The sequence below is a fragment of the Melospiza melodia genome, unplaced genomic scaffold (assembly GCF_035770615.1).
Source record: "Melospiza melodia melodia isolate bMelMel2 unplaced genomic scaffold, bMelMel2.pri scaffold_46, whole genome shotgun sequence".
NCBI lineage: Eukaryota > Metazoa > Chordata > Aves > Passeriformes > Passerellidae > Melospiza > Melospiza melodia.
The window spans coordinates 1,609,207-1,628,071 of NW_026948783.1; the positions used below are offsets into that span (position 1 = coordinate 1,609,207).

General features: G+C 50.0%; 1 protein-coding gene across 1 annotated transcript in view; it reads right to left on the reverse strand.

The window, feature by feature from the left end:
• Positions 1–983: 983 nt before the first annotated feature.
• The window catches only part of LOC134434702 (olfactory receptor 14J1-like), a gene marked incomplete at its 5' end in the record, with an annotated part of 48,110 nt that continues 30,228 nt past the window's right edge, over positions 984–18,865 (reverse strand). The window contains one exon of the mRNA XM_063183330.1: positions 984–1,043. Within this exon, the coding sequence (XP_063039400.1) occupies positions 984–1,043 (60 nt within the window). The remainder of the gene's footprint in view (positions 1,044–18,865) is intronic.

Consider the following 18,865-nt stretch of genomic DNA (forward strand, 5'->3'; position numbering starts at 1 on the left):
CCACACTAGTAGGTCCCCTCCCCAGTGTGGATCCACTGGTGCCTGGTGAGGTGGGATTTCAGCTTGAATCCCTTCCCACAGTCAGGGCAGCGAAAGGGCCTCTCCTCTCAGTGAATCTGCTGGTGCAGGAGGAGATTGGAGCTGATCTCAAACCTCTGCTGGCACTGGGGACACTCATAGGGCCTCTTCCCATTGTGGATGCATCGGTGGGTCACGAGACTGGATCTGCAGCTGAAGCCCTTCCCACATTCCCCACACTTGTAGGGCCATTCCCCGGTGTGGATCATCTGGTGGTGGATCAGGTATGAGTTCTTCCTGAAGCTCTTCCCACACTCCAAGCACTGGTAGGGCTTTTCTTCCACGAGGTTCTGCCACGGGGACTTGTCCTCCCTGGTTTCCATCCTCAGCTCCTCTTCTGGGGGAGGAAAGACAAGAAGAGGATGAGATTTGCCTCCGTGCCAGAGGGAAGTGGAAGGAGATCCCCCCAGTGCATCCCCAGCAGGACGGCGTTGGCAGCGAGGTTGTCCTGCAGCCAGGGGCCATGCTGGGAAGGGAGATGGAGCAGGAGAGAGGGGGAAAGGGGCTCTGACTTCCTCCTTACCTGCCTGGATGTCCTGGGGCATTGTGTCAGTTTGAAAAGACAGGTGTCTGCCGAGGAAGGCAGGAGCCTCCCTTGAAATGGAAAATGTTAATCCCCTCCCTCGAAATAACAATTTTCAAAATAGGGGGCTGTCAAGTAAAATATATGGGAATAGGAATAACAGTTCTTCAGTGGGAAAATTAAAAATACAAATGCAATAATACTAAAAAAATACCTACAGAGTCAGAATACAACCTGACACCCTGTGGATCAGAGGGTTGGTAGCACTCCCGTTAAATCGTGGCTGCACTGCTCCTGCAGTGACAGGTGTGACTCTGTTGGAGCAGTGAGCCTGTAGAAAGGTTCTACAGAGGAGTTTTCCTCTGAAGGTCCAGTGGGGGTGTCAATCGCTCTGGTCCTCCTCTGGGATCCAGTGGAGCTGAAACCTGCTCTTCTGGGAACCCTGTGGGAGAAAGATGACTCTGTTGTTCACATTCTCAGATTATATCCAGGTAGAAATGCTTGGCTGTCACACACATCTTTTCATAAAAATCCTTTCTTTAGGATTTTTCCCCCTTCTGAGAAGCTGTGACCTCAGGAACAAAATGTAAACAAAGGTTATCTGCTGCTGTGGAATGCAACAGGTGGATGCGTGATTGGTCTTGGGTGAATGTTTGGATTTACTGACCACTCAGGGCAGAGCTGGGTCTCACTCTGTGCTGAGACACAGACCTTTGTTTATTCATTCCTTTTCTATCAGCTTAGCTAGCATTCTGAGAACTTTCTCTGTATTTATTTTTAGTATAGTTATAATGTAATATATATATAATAAAATAATAAATCAAGCCTTCTGAACATGAGGTCAACATTCTCGTCTCCCTCTTCACCCTGAAAAACCCTTGCAAGCCCTGTAATATCAATTGGTGACCCCTCGTTTGAAGAGCAAATCAATTGGTGAGACCCCAGATGAGCAATTGCTGCACTGGGAAAACCTCCAATGTGTGGCATTGATGGTTGCTTCACAGTGACCACAGAAGTGGATTCTAGCCAGGAGCTGAAGAACTGAAGATCCTGATTTGGACAGAGTTCACAGCAAGGCTGACCACAAAGAGAAGCTTCTGAAAAGCCTCCAGGAAGATGTTCGGACAGAGCAGCAGCACCATGGAGCTGGCCAGAGCATGCTGGACTATTTCAAAAGGTACTGTTGGCTTTTTCCCTTCCTGATGATCCTGGCCTTTGCAGGTTATGGCTGCAAAGGTGATGGGGCATTCCCACCAGGGCTGAGGTTCCTTTCTCCCCTTCAGAGGAGAACGTTATTGCCCTCTGGCAAAAATGGGATGAAGAGGATGGAATTCTTGGAATTTTCCTGTCAGAAAGACATTTCTATGAGTTTTTCCGATGGGCAAAACTTTTTGGGCTTTTTATGAATGTGCTGTATGCCCTGGATGGTTTTGTACGGGAGTGCATGGAATCCATTTTCCAAGTCCTTTTGGACCATGGATTCAGACACTCCCGAAGTTACCTAACATTTAAGGAACTTTTTCTGTCTTGGAACGAAGAGCAGTTGTTTTTCCCTGGATTGCTAAATGCAACGGGCAAGCCTCATTTCCCCCATCGCCAGAGGGAAAAGACCCTTTGGAGGGGGATGATCTGCTGGTTCCCAGCCCCCCTGCATCCCGGCAGGGGGGCGAAGTTTCACCGGGAGCTGAAGTATTTTTTACTGCAACTTCTATTGAAGTGAAGGGAGACGACCATCCGATTGATGAGCATCGACTCCCATTTATTGATCAAATCAACCACCTTTTATAACAGTGTTAATTGACTTCATGCATATTGCAAAATTCGAGCTCACTATAGGTTACAGAGAAAACTCTAACCTCTCCTTTTGTTTACAATACCTGTGGTTTGTTTATTGAAAACAGGATCAGTGTTCTCACCTGTCCTGAGGTGATGCTTGTATCCCCATTCATCTGTTCTGTGCCTTTAAGACCGACTCTGAAGAGTAGAAGTTTTGTTTGGGTTTCTCTTATCAGGGACACAGAGACAGGCAGTATACATAGGGCTGTTTTTCACTTCTTGCTTTCAGCTTGCTGCTTTGTTTGCTTGCTCTTCTGCTCTTGCTTCTCCTCCCGCTTTTGCATCTGCTTATTAGCTAGTTCTAGCTAAACAGTCCAAATTCCTTCCCGAACTGTTTCTCCTCTCCTGTTCCTGTGACCATCTCGAACCTGCTCTGGACTGGGACCTGGGAACACCGAAGTTTCGGCTGCAGCAGCTGCCCCAGCGCCGGAGGGACTGAGAACAGAGCAACCACCCCCGAAAGAGACTTTCTGATTTTGTCATCTTTCTCATAGCGGTGTCATCGGGTATTGTTCATTTTGTGTGCTGGGGGGTGCTGTGCCTGAAATAAACAGGTTCTTTCCACCTCTCTCCAAGGAATTTTTTCCCGAACTGGTTGGGGGGAGGGGCCGTGTGGGTTTTGCTTTCTGGAGGGGCCCTTCTTTGCAGATTCTTTTACAAATTTGCCCTAAACCAGGACAAAATATTGGTGCCCAAACGTGAGGCTTGAGAGAGAGTGGAAAAAACCTGTTTTGACTGCATTTTGGTTGCTATTCCTCTGTGTTCATTTAAATCAGCTAATAACCATGCTTTTTGAATTCATAATGTCTATTAGGGTGAAGGTTTGCATGCATTTCTGGTCCCTAGGGTTTTTTGAGATTTCAGTACCTCTCTGGTCCCTAGGTTTATTTTCTTATCCAGAAATAGCTTTAGTATTTGCCCCTAATACGTAGTTTTTACATCAGAGGGACAGTGACCAGAGTAGCTATCCTGCTGGGCTTGGTGGCAATAATGTGCAAGAAGTTTATAAACATGCTAGCGTCTGCTCCAGGTATGGTTCATGGCTATGGTTATGCATCCAGTTGGTTGCAGGAGGAGCAGGAGGGAATGAGGTTTTTCAGCCCCTGCTTTCCTCCTTCTCCTATGAATCAGTTGCATCACTAGTGAAGGATGTTCAGTTTCCCCTCAATGTTAAAGAAACCATCTTCCTGGTATTCAATCTGGTAACCTTCCTGTATGCAGCCTGCTGCTTCTCTAGAATGAGGGCTGAGATTTCTAGACGGGCTGATGAGGCCCCTGACTCAGGAGTAAACCCCGGTGTGGAAAATCCTAAGTGGTGTGGGAAATGGGAGGATATGGGCCAAATCCTGAAGGAATTCTCTGACCCTATAGTCTGGGATTTTCCCCATGAACAAATTCAGAACCCAGCTGAGGTGGGGAAATATCTGAAAGAGAAGTACCAGGATGAGCCTAAGGAGAGGAAGGTCATTGCAGTGAGCTGGGCCCTGGCATATGCTTATCGCACACTGCTAGATACTGTCGGGCGGCAGACAGAGGCAGGGGGGCAGGGAGATAAATCAGCAACTGTCTCGGTGACTCAGGCTGCAGCCAACAGCCCAGGCTTGAAGCCAGCATCTAAACCCATGGCTGTTGCTACCAGAACTAGAAGCGGGAAATGCACGAACAAGACCAATCGACCAGGGGATGATGATGATGATGATGAAGGAGAAGGAACCTCAATGCCTCCTGACATAAAATCAGTAGTCAAAGCAGCAGGTGCAAGATCAGATGAGTCCTTTTCCCTGAAGGACCTTCATGGCCTACAGAAGGACTACACTCGAAGGTCTGATGAATCCATAATTATTTGGCTGGTCCGTCTCTGGGATGCTGCAGGCGACGCTACAATTCTGGATGGCACTGAAGCGAGGCATTTGGGATCCCTGTCACAGGATCCTGTCATAGACCAAGGAATGATGAGGGGGGCTAACCCTCACAGCCTCTGGGAACGGGTCCTAAGAAGCGTAGCAGAAAGATATCTGTGTGCGGATGATCTCTATATGCAGCAAACTCAGTGGAAGACAATAGAGCAAGGGATCCAACGCCTGAGAGAAATGGCAGTGGTAGAGATTGTCTTCTCAGATGATGTAATAACTAGGAACCCAGACTTGGTACCATGCACGTCTGTGATGTGGCGAAAACTCGTACGACTTGGGCCACATGAATATGCTTCTGCCTTAGCCATCATGAAGAGGGATGAGAGGGATGAGACTGTGCTTGACATGGCAAGGAAGCTCCGAGCATATGCAGATGCTGTACATGGCCCGACACATGCCAGAATCGCAGCGGTAGAAACACGTCTGCAGAATTTAGAGGATAAGATAGAGGAGAACCATAAGAAGCTCAGAGAGGAGATAAAAGAAGATCTTCAAATTTCAGCAGTACAGATCCGAGGTTCCGGTATCCAAGACAGATGTTTTCCAGATGGTGAGCAAAGGTACACCCCACGAGCTGAGCTGTGGTTTTACCTGTGTGATTGTGGGGAAAACATGAGAAGGTGGGATAGGAAACCTATTGCTGTTCTGGCATGACAGGTGCGTGAATTGAAGGAAGCGACCCAGAGAAAAGCAGCTCCAGTTGCCCGTAGCCGAACGGCCAGGTATGATGATGATGACATGTCTGATCCCCTCAAAAGAACATCCAAAACATACGCCCAGGGAAAGAAGGATAACCAGGCTTAGAGGGGCCCTGCCTCTAGCCAGGTAGAGACTGGGGAAAATCGTGTTTATTGGTCTGTGTGGATTCGTTGGCATGGCACATCGGAACCACAAGAGTACAAAGCTTTGGTCGATACTGGTGCGCAATGCATATTGATCCCATCAAGACATGTGGGGCATGTCTTGATGGGATCAATACAGAGTCTGTTTCTATTGCTGGTGTGACAGGGGGATCCCAGGATTTCACTTTGGTGGAAGCTGATGTGAGCCTAATGGGAAATGAGTGGAAGAAGCATCCTATTGTGACTGGCCCAGAGGCTCCATGTATTTTGGGCATAGACTACCTTCGGAGTGGGTACTTAAAAGACCCAAAAGGACTCAGATGGGCATTTGGAATAGCTGCTGTAGAGACAGAGGGCATCCAGCAATTGAACACCTTGCCTGGGTTGTCTGAGAATCCATCTGCAGTAGGATGCCTGACGGGAGAAGAGCAACGAGTGCCAATTGCCACTTCCATAGTGCATCGACGGCAGTATAGGACCATTCGAGATGTTGTGATCCCCATCCATAAGATGATCCGAGAGCTGGAGAGCCAAGGGGTGGTCAGCAAGAACCACTCACCCTTCAACAGCCCCATCTGGCCTGTGCGAAAATCTGAAGGAGAATGGAGATTGACAGTGGACTACCGTGCATTGAATGAAGTGACTCCACCCCTGAGCGCTGCCGTGCCGGACATGCTGGAACTCCAGTACAAGCTGGAGTTCAAGGCAGCAAGGTGGTACGCCACTATAGACATTGCCAATGCATTTGTCTCCATTCCTCTGGCAGCAGAATACAGGCCTCAGTTTGCCTTCTCATGGAAGGGAGTGCAGTACACCTGGAACCGACTGCCCCAGGGGTGGAAGCACAGTCCCACCATCTGCCATGGACTGATCCAGACTGCACTAGAAAGGGGAGAGGCTCCAGAACATCTGCAGTATATTGATGACATCATTGTGTGGGGAAACACAGCTGCGGAAGTGTTCGAGAAAGGGAAGGAAATCATCCAGATCCTCCTGGGAGCTGGTTTCACCATTAAAAAGAGCAAAGTAATGGGACAAGCTCGTGAGATTCAATTCCTGGGAGTGAACTGGCAAGATGGACAGCGTCAGATTCCTACAGATGTCATCAACAAGATCACAGCAATGTCTCCACCCACCAATAAGAAAGAGACACAAGCTTTCTTGGGTGCAATAGGTTTTTGGAGGATGCATATTCCTGAGTACAGTCAGATTGTGAGCCCTCTTTACCTGGTCACCCGCAAGAAGTACAATTTCCAGTGGGGCCCTGAGCAGCAACAAGCCTTTGCACAGATCAAGCAGGAGATTGCTCATGCAGTGGCCCTTGGCCCAGTCAGGACAGGACCAGAGGTAAAGAACATGCTCTACTCTGCAGCCAGGAACCATGGCTTGTCCTGGAGCCTTTGGCAGAAGGTGCCTGAGGAGACTCGGGGTCGACCACTGGGATTTTGGAGTAGAAGTTACAGAGGGTCTGAAGCCAACTACACTCCAACAGAGAAAGAAATCCTGGCTGCCTATGAAGGAGTCCAGGCTGCCTCGGAGGTAATAGGCACTGAAGCACAACTCCTCCTGGCACCCCGACTACCGGTGCTGGGGTGGATGTTCAAAGGCAAGGTTCCTTCCACTCACCATGCCACCAGTGCTACATGGAGCAAGTGGATTGCTCTCATCACTCAGCACGCCCGTATAGGTAAACTGAATCGCCCTGGGATTTTGAAGGTCATTACAAATTGGCCCGAAAGTGAGAATTTTGGTGTCACAGATGAAGAGGAACAATAACCAGTGACACAGGCAGAAGAAGCTCCTCCATATAACCAACTGCCACCAGGGGAAACACGCTACGCTCTTTTCACTGATGGTTCCTGTTGCATCGTAGGAAGGAACCAGAAGTGGAAAGCAGCCGTATGGAGCCCCACACAACAGGTTACGCAAGCTACCGAAGGAGAAGGTGGATTGAGCCAACTTGCTGAACTCGAAGCTGTTCAGCTGGCCCTGGACATTGCTGAGAGAGAGAAGTGGACAAAGCTCTACCTCTACACTGATTCATGGATGGTAGCCAATGCTCTGTGGGGATGGCTGGAAAGGTGGAAAAAGGCTAACTGGCAACATAGAGGGAAACAAATTTGGGCTGTTGATGAGTGGAAAGACATCGCTACCAGGGTAGGGAGGCTACCTGTGAAAGTCCGCCATGTAGACGCCCATGTACCCAAGAGTAGGGCCAATGAGGAGCACCAAAACAATGAGCAAGTAGACCAGGCTGCAAAGATAGGGGTGTCCAAAAGAGACCTAGATTGGGAATATAAGGGGGAGTTATTCCTAGCTTGATGGGCCCATGATGCCTCAGGCCATCAGGGCAGGGATGCCACCTATAAGTGGGCACGAGACCGAGGGGTGGATCTAACCATGGACAGTATTTCTCAGGTTATCCATGACTGTGAGACGTGTGCTGCCATCAAGCAGGCCAAGCGAGTGAAGCCCCTGTGGTACGGTGGGCTGTGGTCCAAGTACAAGTATGGGGAGGCCTGGCAGATTGACTACATCACACTGCCCCAGACAGGCCAGGGCAAGCGCTACGTGCTGACTATGGTGGAAGCCACCACTGAATGGTTGGAAACCTACCCTGTGTCTCATGCTACAGCCCGGAACACCATCCTGGGCCTGGAAAAGCAAGTTCTGTGGAGACATGGCACCCCTGAGAGGATTGAGTCAGACAACAGGACTCATTTCAAGAACAGCCTTATCAACACCTGGGCTAGGGATCATGGCATTGAGTGGGTGTACGATATCCCCTACCATGCACCAGCTGCAGGAAAAGTGGAGAGGTGCAATGGACTACTAAAAACCCAGTTGAAAGCTTTGGGTGGGGGATCTTTCAAGAATTGGGAGCAGCATTTAGCAAAGGCCACCTGGTTAGTTAACACCCGAGGTTCCACCAACCGAGCAGGTCCTGCCCAGTCTGAGTCCCTTAATGTAATAGAAGGAGACAAAGTCCCAGTGGTACATATCAGAGGTTTGTTAGGGAAGACTGTGTGGACCAATTCTGCCTCACGTACAGACAAACCCATTTGTGGGGTTGTCTTTGCTCAGGGACCGGGTTGCACGTGGTGGATAATGCAAAGAGATGGAACAACACAATGTTGTTGTTCACGGAAATCTGATTGTGGGGTAAGAATGATATGCAATATCACTGTTCATTGGATGTTACTGCCAGTGTCTGTACATTAAACCATACAGACATGAGATAGAGGGAAATTTGTAAGTGTTGAAGGTCTGGGCAAGTGGAGGATGGAGAAGGAAATGTGTAAGTGTCGATGGTCTGAGCAACTGATAGATGGAGCTTTAAGTGACTAAAGTGAAAAGGGGGAATCCTGCAGCTCTGTAATATAGGGCCTGGATTCAGTGGTCCAGTGTGGGGATGTGATGAAGGCATGATGGGTATTGCTTGTAATTTTGGGGGAAGAGATGGAAATTTTGTATGAATAATGCATGATGTGTTGTAGAAAGTTGATGATATAGGGATAAGGGGTGGAATGTCCTGGGGTGACGTTATGATGCTTGTATTCCCATTCATATGTTCTGTGCCTTTAAGACCGTCTCTGAAGAGTGGAATTTTTGTTTGGGTTTCTCTTATCAGGGACACAGAAACAGGCAGTACATAGGGCTGTTTTTCACTTCTTGCTTTCAGCTTGCTGCTTTGCTTGCTCTCTTTTCTGCTCTCGCTTCTGCTCTGCTTTGGCCTCTGCTTATTAGCTAGTTTAGCTAAACAGTCCAAATTCCTTCCTGGACTGTTTCTCCTCTCCTGTTTCTGTGACCATCTCGAACTTGCTCCGGACTTGGACCCGGGAACACTGAAGGTTTGGCTGCAGCAGCTGCCCCAGCGCCGGAGGGACTGAGAACAGAGCAACCACCCCCGAAAGAGACTTTCTGATTTTGTCATTTTCTCAGAGCGGTGTCATCGGGTATTGTTCATTTTGAGTGCTGGGGGGTGCTGTGCCTGTCAATAAACAGGTTCTTTCCACCTCTCTCCAAGGAATTTTTTCCCGAACCGGTTGGGGGGAGGGGCCATGTGGGTTTTCCTTTCTGGAGGGGCCCTCCTTTGCAGATTCTTTAACAAATTTGCCCTAAACCAGGACAGTCCCCAAGGTCGCCAACATCCCCAGTGCCCCCAATGTCCCCAAGGTCCCCAAGGTCCCCAGTGCCCCAACATCTCCAGTGTCCCCAAGGTTTTCCAATGTCCCCAAGGTCCCCATCACCCCAACATCTCCATTGTCCCCAGTGTCCCATCACCCCAACATCTCCAGGGTCCCCAATGTCCCCAATGTCCAAACATCTCCAATGTCCCCCAGGTTTTCCAATGTCCCCAAGGTCCCCATCACACCAACATCTCCAATGTCCCCAGTGTCCCATCACCCCAACATCTCCAAGGTCCCCAATATCTCCAATGTCCCCAATGTCCCATCACCCCAACATCTCCAATGTCCAAACATCTCCAAGGTCCCCAAGGTTTCCAATGTCCCCAAGGTCCCCATCACCCCAACATCTCCAAGGTCCCCAATGTCCCCAACGGCCCCAACACCCTCCAAATTCACAAGGCCCCCAAGGTTACCAAGGTCCCAAACATCTCCAGTGTCCCCAAGGTCCCCATCACCCCAATGTCCCCAGGGTCCTCAAGGTCCCCATTGCTCCAACATCCCCAATGTCCCCAGTGTCCTCCATACTCCCAAGGTCCTCAATGTCCCCAACATCTCCAATGTCCCCAAGGTCTCCAATGTCCTCAGTATCCCCAAGGTCCCATCACCCCAACATCTCCAGTGTCCCCAACGTTCTCCAATGTCCCCAAGGTCCCCAAGGCCCCATCACCCCAGTGCACCTGATGTCCCCAGTGCCCCCAATGTCCCCAAGGTCCCCATTGCCCCAACATCTCCAATGTCCCCAGTGTTTTCCAATGTCTCCAATGTCCCATCACCCCAACATCTCCAGTGTGCCCAAGGTCCCCATCATCCTAATGTCCCCAAGGTCTCCAATGTCCCCATCACCCCAAAATCTCCAATGTCCCAAACATCTCCAATGTCCCCAACAACCTCCATATTCCCAAAGTCCCCAACGTCCTCAAGATTCCCAAGGTCTCCAACATCTCCAATGTCTCCAAGGTCCCCAGTGTCCCCAAGCTCCCCAAGGTCCCCAAGATCCCCATCACCCCAACATCTCCAACATCTCCAAGGTCGCCAAGGTCTCCAAGGTCTCCTCACTCATGTCCCCTCTCCCCCAGGCTTCTCCCCGGTGTCCTGCCACCCCGTCCTGGCGGGTGACGCGCTATTCCTGGTGGTGGCCCAGCTGCCCCGGGTGTTCCTGTGGGGCGCTGGTGGCTTCGCGCCGCATGTGGACATCCTGCACAGGGACATCCCACACAGGGACATCCCGCACAGGGACATCCTTCACGTGGACATCCCGCACAGGGACGTCCCGCACAGGGACATCCCGCACAGGGACGTCCCGCACAGGGACATCCCACACAGGGACGTCCCGCACAGGGACATCTCACACAGGGACATCCCGCACAGGGACGTCCCGCACAGGGACATCCTGCACAGGGACATGTGGTTATGGGGTTCCATCAGGGTTATGGGGTCATGTGGTTATGGGGGTCCATCAAGATCATGGGAGTAAGCAGGGTCATGGGGTTATGGGGTTCCATCAAGGTCATGTGGTTATGGGGGTCCATCATGGTTATGGGGTTATGGGGTTCCATCAAGGCCATGTGGTTATGGGGGTCCATCAGGGTTATGGGGTTATGGAGGTCCATCATGGTTATGGAGCTATGGGGTTCCATCAAGGTCATGTGGTTATGGGGGTCCATCAGGGTTATGGGGTTATGAAGGTCTATCAGGGTCATGTGGTTTTGGAGGTCCATCAAGGTCATGGGGATTTATTGGGGTTATGGGGGTCCATCATGATTTTGGGGTTATGGAGTTCCATCACGGTCATGTGGTTATGAAGGTCTATCAGGGTCATGGGGTTCCATCATGGTTATGGGATAGATCATGGGGTTATGGGGGTCCATCAGGGTCATGGGTCCAGGGGGTTTCATCAGGGTTATGGGGCCATGTGGTTATGGGGGTCCATCATGGTTATGAGGTTATGGAGGCCCATCAAGGTCATGGGGCCATGTGGTTATGAGAGTCCATCAGGGTCATGGGGTTATGGAGGTCCATCAAGGTCATGTGGTTATGGGGGTCAATCAGGCTCATGGGGGTCCATCAAGGTCCTTGGGGTCCATCAAGGTCATGGGGTTATGGAGGTCCATCAAGGTCATGGGGTTATGGAGGTCCATCAAGGCCATGTGGTTATGGGGGTCCATCAGGGTGATGTGGTTATGGAGGTCCATCAAGGTTATGGGGTTATGGAGGTCCATCACGGTCATGTGGTTATGGGGTTCTGTCGTAGGAAGGAGACCAGGACACCAGGTGGTTCATCACAGGTCCAGTTTATTGAAGAAAGCATCAAACACTTATACAGCAAATAATAAGCTTATGAATATTCTGTAAGCCAAGCAATCTATTGGTTAAACTATACCATGAACTCTTCCTCATTCCTTAGGGGTTACATCTCTCTTTTCTCATGTCTCTTTCACTATTTGTTATCCTACTACAGCTAGGCCCAAGGACACGCTATCTCACAGGTGCAGGACTTGGAATTAGCCACGGCTTTGTACTCTTCCATTCTCTAGTCTCCTAAATTTCCCAACTGTATCCGTCAAGTGGAGTTGGAACTCTGGCCAAGTTCTGACTCTACTTAGATGGAATACCAGTCAACCCAGAACTTTTCCTGTGCCAAGGGGTCCAAAGGGTGTTTTGGGGAGAACATGAGTCTGGACATGGGTTCTCCAAAACACCCTGGTTTTAAAGTCAAACAGATTACAGATCTGGGAGGACAATTTGGTGCTCTGATGACAACACATAAGCTGAGGAAGTCCTGCAAGAATGCCCAAAGTCACAGTTCAATCAGCCCCCTGACAGATCGCCCTGTGTTTTAAATAAGTTCATATTTATTTTTTCTTAGAAAAACAGTTAGAGATAGTTAGTTTTGTGTGCGTTACATTATTTAACTTTTCATTTGTTAAATATTTACACTCACAAGTTTCTTAAAAGTTGTTACAGTTGTTTGTTTTTTTGCAGTTACAAGTTTGTTACTATCCCACTAGGCAGTTTTAACATTACCGTTTCCTATGTTTTTAATAGGTCATGAAGGGGGGAGGGGAATGTGGGTTTAAGATATCGTGTTATCTGGGAGATCTCGCGATATTACGCCTAACCCCTCTCCCTTTACCGTTGCCCTGCCGTTACCCCCTGTTATAAATTACCCCTGTTGGCAGTTAATAAAGGCCATTTCACTGTCCACCACATTGGTGTTAGCGTGTCTTGGTCCGTGTGGCAGGGGTGCTGCCACAGAGCCGTGCTCGACCCGGGACACCACACCATAGCCCCTGTAGTGGTGGCAACGCTCTGTGATGTCACAGCCTGCTCTGTTATGTCACAGCCTTTTCTGTGATGTCACAGCCCATTCTCTAATGTCACACAGATGGTCTCTGATGTCACAGATGGAAACCACACAATGCCCATTGTGTGAGAAGAGGAACTAAAAGTTCACCAGCCTCCTGCCAGCTCAGCCTGCCCCACTGGAACATTGGGGTCCACAACCACCAGGGACCACCAGAGGGACACCAGGACAGAAGAACACATGGGAAAAGGGGAGGGGAAATATGTTAATGATTTTGGGGAAATTATTATCATATTTATGTTTAGTCTGGGAAAATCAATGAATATGTGTGCAATATACAGAATATAAACAGAAACTTTCCTGCACTCAGCCTGCAGGGCTTTGGGAGGAGCTCTCCCCCGTGCATCCAGCTGAATAAAGAATGCTGCTTCTTAATGCTGCATTGGGGTTAAGGAGTTTTCTGTTTTACCGAATTTTTGGTAACACTCCCACTGCCAAGGACAGATCTATCTCCTGCTGTTCACAAACAAAGAACGGCTGGTGGCAGATGTGGGGCTCAGAGGCTGCCTGTGACCATGAATAATCAAGTTTTCAATGTTCTGGGAAAGAAGGAGTGGCAGCTACCAAACTGCCACACTGGAATTAGGAAGGGCAGACTTTGACCTGTTTAGGATGCAGAATTGGGGAGTACCAAATAAGTACTGAATTTTGAAAGAGAAACAGACCTTAAAAACAAAGGGGACTGGGAACATGGACGCATGTCAAGACAGTTATCTTAAGGGGGAAGGAGCAGCCTGTCCCAGTGTGGCAGAAGATGAGCTGGTGAGGAAAATTACTGGCCTGGCTGCCCATGGAGCTTTTATGGGAACTCAGGGGAAAAAAAGAGGACGCAACTTTTGACAGAACGTCATGAAACTTAGGAAGTGTTTAAGAATGTTATTTGGTCATGCAGAAAGAAAAGTTGAGGGGCGAAACTCAATTAGAGCATTACCTGGCGACTTCTGTAAAAAATAAAAAAAAAATGTTATTACAAATAAATAATTAGCAAAACATGGGATAAGGAGAACACCTACTCTTTTTTTGGATGCAGTGGAGAATACAGTAACTAAAGATAAAGAAAAGGCTAAGCTACTTAACACCTTGTTTCTCTCAATTTTCAATATTAGCACTGGATTTCCTCAGGACAAGTGTTCTCCTGAACTGGTAGATGGGCACAGGGAGCAGAATAGCCCCTGGAATCCAGGAGGAAGAAGTTGGTGACCTGCTGGTCCTCTCAGATGCTCACAGGTGTCTCTGGGACTAGATGGGATCCATCCTACGGGGGTGGGGAAGCTGTGGATGAGCTCCCCAAGCTGCTCTCCATCATTTACCATCAGTGCTGGCTCAGCAGGGAGTTCCCAGAGGACTGGAGGTGCCAGTGTGAGCCCATCCCCAAGAAGGGCTGGAAGGAGGAGCTGGGGAACTCCAGGCCTGTCAGCCTGACCTGGGTGCCCGGCAAGGTTATGGAACAGATCACCCTGAGTGCCATCACAGGGCACCCACAGGATGGCCGAGGGATCAGAGCCAGCCAGCGTGGATTTTAATATCTGCACTGATGATCTGCATGAGGAGACTGAGTCCAGCATCAGCAAATTTGCAGATGGCACCAAGCTGGGTGTGAATGTTGATCTGCTGGAGGGTAGGAGGGCTCTGCACAGGGCCCTGGACAGGCTGGATCCAGGGCCCAAATCCAACAAGCTGAGGTTGAACAAGACCAAGTGCTGGGTCCTGCACTTTGGCCAGAACCACCCCTGCAGCACTACAGGCTGGGGACAGAGTGGCTGGAGAGCAGCCAGGCAGAAAGGGACCTGCATGGACTGATGGACAGCAGGCTGGACATGAGCCAGCAGTGTGCCCAGCTGGGCAAGAAGGCCAATGGCTCCTGGTCTGGATCAGGAATGGTGTGGCCAGCAGGATCAGAGCTGATGGACTCAGCACTGATCTGGCCCACGCTCTGCACTCAGACATTGCTGCTGCAGCTCCAGAAAAGGGAACACAAGGGGATCACTGAAGAAAACTTTGCTGGGAGATCATTTATCTCCTTTAAAGACACCAAGAGAACAGCCTCCCATTGACACAGTCTGTGGACACAGGGAAGGTGCAGAGAAACAAAATGAGAAATGGCACAAACAATGGTTTTACTTTGTGGACAATGATAAAAAACTAAAACACAGGGGAAAAAAGGACAAATCCAAAAGAACTATCCAAGATGATTTATAATACAAATTATTTATATTACTTGGCCTGTCCCTGCTGCAGCCCTGACACTGCCACCCCCAGGGCTGTGCCCAGCCCTGAGAGCACTCAGGCCCTACAGCAACACCAGGGCCACCAGGGCAGTGGGGCAGGGCCACGGCAGCAGCACTGGCAACACCAAGTGCTGCTCCTGCTGGGCACAGCTGCTGAGCCAGCACTGATCTGCCCCCAGCTCTGCACACAGACATTGCTGCTGCAGCTCCAGAGAAGGAAACAAAAGGGGCATCTCTGCAGAAAACGTGGCTGGGACATCCTTTATTTCCTTTAAAGTCACCCAGAGCGCAACCCCTCATTGACAAAGTCTGTGGCCACAGGGAAGTTGGAGGGAAACAAAATGAGAAATGGCACAAACAAAGACATTTATTTGTGGACAATATGAGAAAACTAATATAAAGGAAAATAAAAAACTACAGTCAAACCAACAATAAGATGACTTCTATTATAAGTGGTTTGCAGAAATTGGCCATCAAATTAATGTTCCTGAAAGCATCCAGTCATCAGTCTCCATACTTCAGGCTTGAGCTCCTGGTTCCTCAGGCTGTAGATGAGCGGGTTCAGGGCTGGAGGCACCACTGAGTACAGAATTGACAGGGCCAGATCCAGGGATTTGGAGGAGATGGAGGGGGGCTTCAGGTAGGCAAAGGCTGCAGTGCTAACAAACAGGGAGACCACGGCCAGGTGAGGGAGGCAGGTGGAAAAAGCTTTGTGCCGTCCCTGCTCAGAGGGGATCATCAGCACAGCCCTGAAGATCTGCACATAGGAGAAAACCATGAACACAAAACAACCAAAACCTAAACAGACACTAACTGCAATGAGCCCAAGTTCCCTGAGGTGGGATTTGTAGCAGGAGAGCTTGAGGATCTGTGGGATTTCACAGAAGAACTGGCCCAGAACATTGCCATGGCACAGGGGCAGAGAAAATGTATTGGCTGTATGCGGCAGTGAATAGAGAAAGGCACTGGCCCAGGCAGCTGCTGCCATGTGGGCACAAGCTCTGCTGCCCAGGAGGGTCCCATAGTGCAGGGGTTTGCAGATGGACACGTAGCGGTCGTAGCACATGACGGTCAGAAGGGAAAGCTCTGCTGAGATGAAGAACATAAAGAAAAAGAGCTGAGCAGCACATCCTGAGTAGGAGATGTTCCTGGTGTCCCAGAGGGAATTGTGCATGGCTTTGGGGACAGTGGTGCAGATGAAGCCCAGGTCGCTGAGGGCCAGGTTGAGCAGGAAGAAGAACATGGGCGTGTGCAGGTGGTGGCCGCAGGCTACGGCGCTGATGATGAGGCCGTTGCCCAGGAGGGCAGCCAGGGAGATGCCCAGCAAGAGGCAGAAGTGCAGGAGCTGCAGCTGCTGCGTGTCTGCCAATGCCAGCAGGAGGAAGTGGCTGATGGAGCTGCTGTTGGACATTTACTGTGCCTTGGCATGGGGATCTGTAAAAAAAGGAACCATGGAATAGTTGGGTTTGGAGAGGACTTGAAATATCCCAGCACAGCCTGGGGGCACTTTCCCCCCACTGCCTGCCCAGGGCTCTGCTGCCTGGAGCTGTCCCTGCCAGCAGCTGCTTCCCTGTGCCAAAGGCTGGGCCCTGCCAGTGCTTCCAGAGCCAAGCCCAGCCCTGGGGGCTCAGCTCTGCCCTGCAGACCCCTCCCAGCTCTGGCACTTCCCAGGGGCAGCTCTGGCTCTCCAGGCTCTGATGGCAACATCAGAGCAACCCTGAGGAGGCTGGAAAAGCAACACTGATGCAGCTTCTAGGGGCCCCTGTGCAGGTTTCTGTCACTGCCTGGCTTAGTACGATCTGAGAAAAAGCTATTTTCTTTTTCAGAACCTTAACTGAGAGATTAAAATCAATGTGCAATTTTTCATCCTGGCAACAGAAAGCAGTAGATTAAAAAAGCAAGATTTTCCAAATTATGCAGCCCCAGCCTTGCTCTGATCCCTGTATAACCTACTTGGAAATATTCTACAGTTAAAGTCATGCTGGGAGCAGTCCTGAACAATGCAGAATCCTCACCACACAAAGAAAACACTTCCAAGCCTGACCAGCTGTCTCCTCCCACCCAGACCTTGTCCCCCCATGCTGGGAGCAGCTGCCAGGGCTGGCTGAGAGCTGTCCCTGGCAGCCAGCAGAGTCCCTGCCCAGCACAGCGCCCAGGGCTGCAGGACCCTGCTCTGCAGGACAGCCCTGGGCACCCCTGGCTGCTCTGCACAAGAGACAATCAGAGAATGTACTCACAGAGTCTGTAGGCATTGCGATGTTCTAGCTTTGGGAGATGGCTCCAGGAGTGGCAGCTGCATTGTCCTTCAGCCCGAGGTTCCTGTGCCAAGGGCTGGCAGTGATTCTGCCCCAGGCACTTCTCAGCACCTTCCCAGCCCTGACTGATTGAAGCTCTCTGTGCCTCTGTGCTGTGCCCAGGGTGGCTGCAGGCAGTGCCCCAGCCCTGCTGGGCTGGAGAAAAGCTGCTCATCAAGAGAAATGTGCTTTTGAAGCTCTTCTTGGTTACATGGGGCTGCCTCTGTGCCAGGAGTGCAGCCCAGCTCAGCAGCACAGACACAGCACAAGGACTTTAATGAGCCTGTGGGGCTTTGTGCTCAGGCCCTGAACATCAGTCCCTGAGAGGGAGCTGAAGAAACCTCTCCAGAACGCCAAGTCAGAATCCAACTCCAAAGTTTCTTGGACTTTTAATGGGTCCCACTGAGGGACACAACTGAGAAAGTGTCCCCAGGTAGAGCAGAGAACTGGAGGCAGTGATGACAGGTGGGGACAAAGAGAAGCCAAGTCTTGGTGCCCTGGGGCAGAGCAGCAGTGTCTGTGCCACCAAGGGCTGTGAGGAGACACCTTGTCCTGAGGCACTGGGGCCTCCTGGCATAGCCTCAGCCAGGCTGGGCACTGTCAATGCCTTGTCCTGCCCTCAGCATCCCCCCCTAACCCAAATCCCAGTGGCCTCAAGGATCTGCTGGAAGGAGTCCCTGGGGAGCCTTGTTCAGCAATGGCCCTGGGGAATCCTTAATGCTCCCAGTAGGGACTGCAGATTGGGTTTGGGTTTGTCTTTTGCCTTGGAGTCTCTGAGAGGTTTGTGCAATCATGGCCTCCAATTATCTGCTTTAATAAGTCCCTGGAGAGGCTTTCTCAGTAACAACACTCATTGGGGCTCATTAGTACTTCAGCTTACTTCAGTTATTTTAAGGTAGTTGTTGTTTCCCTTTTGATACTGACTCTGTCAGAGGTTTGTCCAATCATGGCCCCAATTCTCTGTTTTAATGAGCCCCAGGAGAGCTTTGTACTGACACTCAGTGGGGCTCATTAATGGTTAAGGTTTTTAGTGTACTTTATGGATTTAAGAATACTTTTAGGTAATTTTAAGGATTTTCTTGCCCACACTGAGTCTCTGAGAGGTTTTTGTGCCATCCTGACCTCCAGTTCTCTCCTCCAAGGAGTCCATGAGGAGCCTGTGTTGAGTATCTTCCCGCTTTCTGTTTTACAACCAAGATGGAACTGAAAGAATTTTGTAAGACTTTCTAAAAGCATCCAAACAAACATGAGACATTTAACTATACAACAACAGCTAAGAAAATTAAATGTCCTGTTTTAGATAGACATCATCCAACCCTTTAGTCCTTTGGATTGGAAGAGTTCATTGACCCAGTCTTTGTTTTCCACTTGAAGCTTCTGGAACTCTTCATTCAGTACTTGAATGCTCTTGTGGATTGACTTCTTGTGGCTGGAGAGGTTCATGCAACACATGCTCTCAGAGTCTACACAGCCATGCCCATGTGCCCAGAGTAAAAACTCTATCACTGTTCTGCAAGGTGGCATGTCTGAGTTCTCTATGTCTGAGAGCAGGCCACTCAATGTGAGGGAGTAGCATTGGTTTGCTTACTTAACAGGC